The sequence below is a fragment of the Pundamilia nyererei genome, unplaced genomic scaffold (assembly GCF_000239375.1).
Source record: "Pundamilia nyererei isolate P.nyererei 1_Seehausen unplaced genomic scaffold, PunNye1.0 scaffold00056, whole genome shotgun sequence".
NCBI classification, from domain to species: Eukaryota; Metazoa; Chordata; class Actinopteri; order Cichliformes; family Cichlidae; genus Pundamilia; species Pundamilia nyererei.
In genome coordinates this window covers 1,518,705-1,526,859 of record NW_005187457.1, presented here as the reverse complement: position 1 = coordinate 1,526,859, position 8,155 = coordinate 1,518,705, and the positions used below count along the sequence as shown (strand labels likewise).

General features: G+C 40.6%; 1 protein-coding gene across 1 annotated transcript in view; it reads right to left on the bottom strand.

Annotated features, from left to right (window-relative positions):
- faf1 (Fas (TNFRSF6) associated factor 1) overlaps positions 1-8,155 on the bottom strand; it is a 52,057-nt gene that overhangs the window by 7,404 nt on the left and 36,498 nt on the right. The window contains exons 13-15 of the mRNA XM_005734037.1: positions 6,297-6,451; positions 1,942-2,078; positions 1,754-1,842 (exon numbers count right to left, since the gene is read on the bottom strand). Of these exons, the coding sequence (XP_005734094.1) occupies positions 1,754-1,842; positions 1,942-2,078; positions 6,297-6,451 (381 nt within the window). The remainder of the gene's footprint in view (positions 1-1,753; positions 1,843-1,941; positions 2,079-6,296; positions 6,452-8,155) is intronic.

Here is an 8,155-nt window from a genome sequence, read left to right as displayed (position 1 = left end):
CACACAATCCTGTAGAACAAAAGAACCCTAGGATCCAACACTTTATGTACAAACTCTGAATATTTCTTGTTTTAAATCCTATCATTAATGATTATTTGACGAGCGACTAAGAGTGACAAATCCACAACAAAGCCAGAGCATTACAGACGTTATAACAACACAGAGAGAGTAGCTGTCACTCAGCAGGGCACAGCTCACCTGAGCAAGTCTGACCCTCAGGGTGTGTGTGAAACTCAACTCATTCCTCAGCCACGATTCCCATAACTGAGATGCTATGACTCCCACAATAGCGCTGCGAATTGCTAAAAAGGCTGTTTGGTTGACTTAACACAATGGCTGAACCTAACACAGCTTGACATCTGTCATCTATAGATACAGTAGTCAAAAAAGAGGCACAGTGTAGTCAGGGCTGACAAAAATCCGTGGAAATAAAACGCGCATAAAAGTGGAAAGGGCAGCTACGAAACATTTCACACAACCAAAACCAAAACTTCTGCGACATACTAAGAGACTAAACACCAGTGCTGATTAAATTACTCTAAAGCTTAGTAATGTGTTATTGTTTTTTATTAATCTGAACGAGTCAGCTTCAAGTCACACAGGTCAGTTTTCAATTATAGACTTAACCATAGTAATATTCACATATCCTTTACAACAGTTACCATGGCACTCACATGGTTTGGGAATGTCTAAACTAAGCTATGAGGACCATTAAGTTAAAGGTAACTACAGTGTTTTTCATGTCAAAAGGATTTGAGTGAACATTTGAGATGATAGTTAATAAATTAGTTAAGTTCGTTATAAGTGACTGATGCATTGTCTCATATTGTTAAGATTCGTGGGAAGGACACAAAATGCTAGCTCCACCTTATCATTTCTATGGAAGGAATGTTTTAATCATGTTTTAATTACATTTTCTCTTTGGGTAAAAGGAGGTCAACAGATACGTTAGCAGTTGATAACTAAAGGGGATGAAATGGCTGAATGGTTCTCGAGTCATTATAACAAAAGCCATATTTTAACAGTGCCTTCTGATGTGCTCTGACATGTTGCAATTTATTGCACAATGTTAAAAGTTGGTCCAGTTACTGGAGCCACTGAGATTAGCCAACTAAAATAAGATTAATGGTAGAAGTTCAATTCAATTTTATTTATACAGCGCCAAATCACAACAACAGTCGCCTCAAGGCGGTTTATATTGTAAGGTAGACCCTACAATAATACATACAGAGAAAAACCCAACAATCAGATGACCCTCTATGAGCAAGCACTTTGGTGACAGTGGGAAGAAAAAACTCCCTTTTAACAGGAAGAAACCTCTGGCAGTCTTCAACTTATCCCAACCAATGAAGCACGGCTTTAGCTTGAAACGATGTCCTTAATGTCAAAAGCGTGACTCTCACAAAAAACTGTACATTTGAGAATTCGGTTGGTATACTTGGAAGTGCTCCCCAGGCCACAGTACCTCCTTTAAATAAAAATATGAAGTCATCTATATACAGTGGAAACTATAGATAGTAGCAAACTGGTTAGTTTAGTCAACAGCAGTTTTGCACAACTTTCCTAGCTACTGTTAAACAGCATTACAAGGAAACACGAGCATATGTTTCCATTTGAAAGAGCAAATGGTCCATAATGAACCAAGTAGTTATTGAAAGAACAAAGAAATAAAGTCTTTTCTCCATCTTTAAGGATCAGAGGCTGATGTTTTTGTTTCCTGCGAACAGACTGTCTGATTCCGCTCAAGCTTTACCTCGTCTTTAATGTCCTCTTGCTGTTGTGCTGTGAAGATCTCCATTGCTCCCATTAACCTCATCATCAGCTCATCCACTGTTGTATTGCCTGAATTAGAAAAGAAAATCAGAGGGCAATAAAAGAGTTTGTTTTCATGATAATTACAGAAAACAGAGTTAATTGTACGATGAATAAAATGAGAATTACCTTGAATAACATTTAGAACTTCATTGGATGTGCGTTTCCCCATGACTATGAGGAGCAGGGGGAACTGGTCTGTCGTGTATGTCCGTATGGTCTGTGTCACCACACTGCCAAAGTGCCTCGTACACATAGTGAGTAGTCTGGAAGACAAAGACATTTATCTAATTCACTTTCCCCCCCAATTTATTTACTTTACCTGCTTGTTCCTTTGGTAATAAGCATATATTTAAGCCTGCAATAAAAACAATTTTAAAGAGCGATAAAGTATTCGTGCACATATTTTCACTGGGAGGTGCGTGCTTTTCAGATTGCAGCACAAAAGAGAAATACACACAACTTGTGGCATTAAAGACTTTAAAACCAATTCTGCATTTTCTTATTCCATCAGGGCGACATGCTATCTCAATTGGAACCACAGATGAATTAGTATTCCTCACCAGACACCCAGAATTGATAGGGCAAGAGAGGATTTCTTATTCCATTACAAAGACAGAACTTTTTAAATTAACATTTCAGAGAGGGAAAAGGGTAGCAGGCAGTCGGAGCCCCGCCAAGCTCCCTGTAAATGTCATAATATTAATGAATTGCTATAGACTGAATGCAAATATAGATTAGCTTTTTCTCCTGCCTTTTAATAAGATCTACTTTAATAACTGCCTGGTAAAATAGAGAGGTAATGGAATGGATGGCGGGACAGCGGGTCAGAGGAAGAAGATAGATAGAGCGGATGCTGTCTGAGAGGGGGTGTAACTCATTAAAAGATGAAGCCAAAGCTGCGGGAGCTACTTGCAGACTTTCCAAACGGTGAAATCGAGTACTTCCAGTCAATAGGACAATAGCAGTAGTAGTAATAATCATGCCAAAACCAGCTAAAGTGTGGACGTTGGACTGAAAGATGAATGAAATGAGCTTTGGAATACAATGCAGACAAAAACTTTTTCCAAATGTTGAACTTTGTGTGACCCACACCTTGCAATGAAAAACGTGGGTACCCTAAATCTTAGATCATTTTGTTCTGACATTTGTCCCTGTTCAGACCTCAACCCAGCCACAATATAACAAAAGCTCACAGGGAAACTCTAACCTGTAATGAAAGGCCAGGGAACAATAGACACTAACTTGAAGGGTAACCCAATCTTAAACCTCTAATCAAGCACAGGCTAACCTGCTTTGGTTTCTAACTCTAAACTAAGGAAGTCAGTGCAGCACAATGATGATCATAATCACAACAACATAAAAACAGCACAATCTCAAAACACAACTTACATGTACTTTGTAACCACTATCGTTCAGGGTAAAACGGACACCGAAACTAGGAAACAGGAAGAACTACGAAGCCCTTATGGAATTACGTAAAGAAGAATAAGTATGGCCACAACACTTAATGTCAGGAGGAAGTCACTCCAGGAAATGAGCTGCACAGTTCGGCCTGTCTCATCTAGCCCTAATATAACATGGTAACCTGCGGCCTTTAAAAACCTTTATGGCTAACTAAATGCAGAAGAAACACCTGCATGGAATTTGCAACTACCATTAAATGCTTCGGTGGCTAATGTGACTGACAGATTCTAATTTGTTGCCCATCCCAGCTTATTTTCTCACTGCGGATCCCGACAGCTATAACAGTAAATGTTTTCCTGGACTGTCAGCTTGCACTTCTTCAAATCAAACTGATGCACTATGATGCGAGTAGACCGGTTAGACCTGGCGTCTGCTCCACTGAGCAGCTGATGAGTCAGGGTAGTACAGTAGCACTGCAGGGAATATTTTTGCCAGCCACCTGTACGTGTGCAGTATGGGAACCGGATGCTCCGATAGCTCACTGTGTCATACACACTTTGTTTCAGAGTGAACATGGACATGTTTTGATTTGAAAGTGACATTTTGTTCTCCCACCAAACGAGTTATGTTTTCAGGGAAGACTATGTCAAGAGAAGAAGTCAAGTGTACAGAACAGGTTCGCACAACGGTCTGTTCCCGCCTTGAGCAGTTAAGACACAAGTTTACACTTAAAGGCTAGTAAATATGTAAATATGTAAGAATATGTTTCTGTATGTTTCTGTTCTGTGTCCTGTGTACTGTTTGTTTGTATATGTGTCTTTTTGGCTGCTGTTACAACCAAATTCCCCCTTGTGGGACAATTAAAGGATTATTCTATTTTATTCTCTAATAAGATCGCCTGTATTGCTACAGACCAAACGGGTAATCGCATTAGACTGCCAGGTCTGTATAATGTTTAAAACACTAAATCTAGTGTCAACATAAGGTCACCTTAGTGCATATTCTTACACTGTAATGTATTATGAGAATGCGCACACAACACAAATAATCGATTTTCAATGTGTTTATTTACTTACATGTGCAATGACAGTATACCGACTGGGCGATATATCAGATTCATTTCCCACGAGTGACAATTACACTGGCATCCAATCACCAGCACTGCATTTATGCATAATTAATCATTTAACTGGTAGGCCTGTGAGAATAGATTAAGCTAAGCAACAGGCACATTCCAATATCAGCAGGTTTATCACTCGCTCACAGACACACACAAATGCACGCACACATAATCAGGATACCTTTCTAACAGCTTGTGTGACTGATGCCAATCACCAGTCACTTTAGATCAGCTAAAGAGCGTGAGAATGCCGAGCAGCAGTTGGATGTGTGAGCGAGTTAGTGCGCACATGTGCATGCATGCGTTAGCAGCAAAGCTGCGACTAGCTGTGTGTGATGAAAAGCTCCAGATGTTGCCTCCTTTTTAACGTGCAATAAAAAGGCCCAGCTGGGGCAAAAAGCAAAGGAGGCCAATGGGAGAGAAAGGAGTGCGGAATGAGGAAAGGAGGGAGTTTCCTTAAAAGAAATAATGGAGAGCTGAGGTCAGGGTGCGAGTCTTTCTCAATGACTGCTACCAGAGGGCAGGCTTAACTCTGGAGGTTCAGGGTAGAGTGAGAGAGCTGAGGTAGCTGATTAAATAGAAGAGAAATAAAGAAATATCAGAAAGGAAACAAGTAAAATATGTAGTATTAAAGATGAAGGGAAGGATGAAATACATGAAGCATTCCTTGTTTACAATGTGAAACAAAGGTTCAAATTTACCTAAACCTCTCCTCTGTTCAACACTTGAACCTGCAAGAGATCTAATAGTCTGTTAAAAATATACATCTCACTCACTGAACCAATGTAATAAACAGGTGTTGTTGTAAAATACCAACACAGGGTGCTGGAGCTAAGCTAGGACTTTCAGGATAAATTGGAGAGATAGAGATGTTTGGACTCCAACGGAGTCCTTCATCTCCCACTGACCCTCTATTCAGACAGTTTGGTCAAGATTGCCCAATCAGGGGCCTCACCGTGCAAACACAACGCCTTTTGTTAGCATGCAACCTCCAAGCTTCAAAAAGAAAATGAGGCTGAAGAGAGAATGAGAAGAAAGAGATACAGAGTACGAGTAATGGAGTGAAAGATGAATGCCAGCAATTACGGATGTGTCAAACCGATTTTTAAACACTGTTCATTTGCCAGATAGGATTCCACCTACACTAGCATTTCTGGATTATTATCTAAACGCTACCCAAAATATGCAGGATTCACTCTCTAAAGTCCAAGATTTTCTTGCTTCACAAAAAAAATAAATAAATACAACAGCAGGATGAAGGCACGACTGAAAACTAAATTTACTTTCTCTAAGAAAACTATTCAGAACAATAATGCGGGGACAAGATAGTAGCATGCAACAGACTGCTTCCCAACCAGAGGACTCTGACAGCTCACAAAGCCCTCAGCTCATGATCAAGCTTCTCTCCCGCTGAAATACATTCAATATCCTCTTTATTAGATACACCTCAGTATTTATGCAGACAGTCGGCTCCTGCGGACAATAAGTCACATATAAATAAAACATAAGGATTAAGGATGCAGTCAGGGCTTAAAGGTTCTCTTATTGCATTACTAAACTTTACAGCTGGCTAAAGCAATTCTAAATACAGCATGATTCTGATAGACTACCGGATCTCCAGAGAATTAATTCAGTGTTTAAAACCTTTGTTTTTTTTTTATTACCGTTTAGCCATCATTCTCACTGACCAAACAGTTTTCTCCCCTAGCTATAGCATCACAGTCAGATTTGGCAACCAGAAAACACAGCCAGATTTAGCTTTGCAACAGAATTCACGAGTAGCTGCAGTTTCTACAATTTAAATATTTGATCTGACAACTCAAAGGTCGTAAGATGAGCTTAAAACTTTATTTACACAAATGAATTACGCAAAAATGGACTCATTAAACAATAGGATTCTTGGAATAAGATACGTCTTCAATCGCACTCCAAGCGTGCTGGTTGACTGACATTGTACCTGGATTTGTTAGCTTCTTTAGTGACATCCCATGCCCATGTGATGAAGTTCTGGCTCAGGTAAGAGACGATTGAGTCAGCGCACATCATTTGGGAGCAGAAGACGTTGCTGAGAACACTGTCATCATTGTGGAGGTAGATAGCCAGCAGCTTTCTCTGTGGAGAGAAACAGTTTGAAAATCAGAGTGGGAGCAAACTGCACCTCTTACTGTGCTAGGACATTTGGTAAGGCAAAGGGTCACTGCAGCTGATCCTTTATTTTTGTCTTCAATCAGTTGTTCAGTGGCTAATAGGTGGAACCAAACACCAAAGTATACAGTTGACTTTGTGGAAGAAGTTTGACTAGCTAAAACTCATCACTCCCCAATATAATAAATGTCATATCTGTGATCGGTGCTGCTCTGTCAGCCATGCACTAGGCGTCTCATTATTGGAGAGACATGTCCATATTACATGAACATAACATGACCACCGGCAGAGAGGACTGGGCGCAGAGCTAGCAGGACTTCTAAAGACCACGGTAGGACCACAACTGGCAAAAAAGCAAATACCACGCAAAATAAAATGGAGAGCGGTGTAAATAAAACTTTGCTTGGAGGCGACAAAGATATGGAGAAAACAAAACAGACAAATCACTCTATTTATTTTACACCAAATGCCAGCAGCCTGTTCAGGTTAGTAGCGGCAGGGCCAGACAATATTGACGAAGCTCCAAATCCAAGGATATTGACACCATCATATAAGCCTGGTAGATTCTCCCTACTGACAATCTAATTAAAAAACAAACACACCCACAAACATAAAAGGTTCCAGGGGACAATGTTGGAAATAATGCTCTTTAAATTACATGTCACTTCTCTTGCTATAAAAGAACAAATAAGAAAAACTCGCACTCTCTGCTTAGTTCATTTTTACCCACGGCTGTGAAAGGGGAGTTAAGGGGTCTGTTCCTCGGGAACAGTAATCTAGGCTACGTGCGCCAAAAAGCGAAAAATCTACACAGGGCGTAAAACGTGAGGAGAAGGGAAAGAAGAAGTTGTGCTATACTGTGGCCTGTGTAGAATAGGAATGGGAGAGCACTGCTGTGTTTGCTCAACGATTAGTGCTTTAGAATAATCTCCAGGGCTCCTAGAGAGAAGGAGCTGGGGACTCATTCACTAGGCCGATTCAACAGCCTGAAAAGATTAAACACTCATGCTGAGAAGACAAGCAAATTCAGTCTTGAGAGAGGAATGAGTGTGAGGAGAGGGAGAGTTTTACAGCGTGAAAAAAAACCAACAAAAAAACAAAACCCAGATACACACTCGAACGCCGACGTCCCCGACACACACGCACAGATGCGCAAACTTAACTCCGCTGCCCGCGAGTAACGGGACTCATGCTCGCACACATGCATGCTCAATTAGAGCAAGTGTAAAGACTAATCAAAGTGGGCATTTTGGCAAACTGAACTCCTTCATCTTAGTTAAACTGTCCGTACCCCTCTGTTCCCTCTCCGCTTTCAACTCAGATCTTTTGTATTGCCTGTCTTAGCGGGGAGGAGCAAATCCCTCAGTTCAGCTAAATTACTAGGTCCAACCTGAGCTAGATAGTGACCCCATAGCCCTTCCTCACACCTGTTCACCTAAAGCTAAGCTTGCTTTGAGGCTGTGAGAGAAACAAAAGAGTTCACACACTGTAGAATAGCGTTGCGCTTCATTTGCTGTTTAATCAGTGCACCTCTTTCTTGGAAGACGGCCCAGCAGAAAGTTTGAAAATATGAAATATGTGCGTCTATAAATATGAAAAAAAGCATGTGTTCTCGTAATGAGGCGGTCCTTTGAATGAGGCACTTTTTAACCATCGTTTTAAAACAAAAAC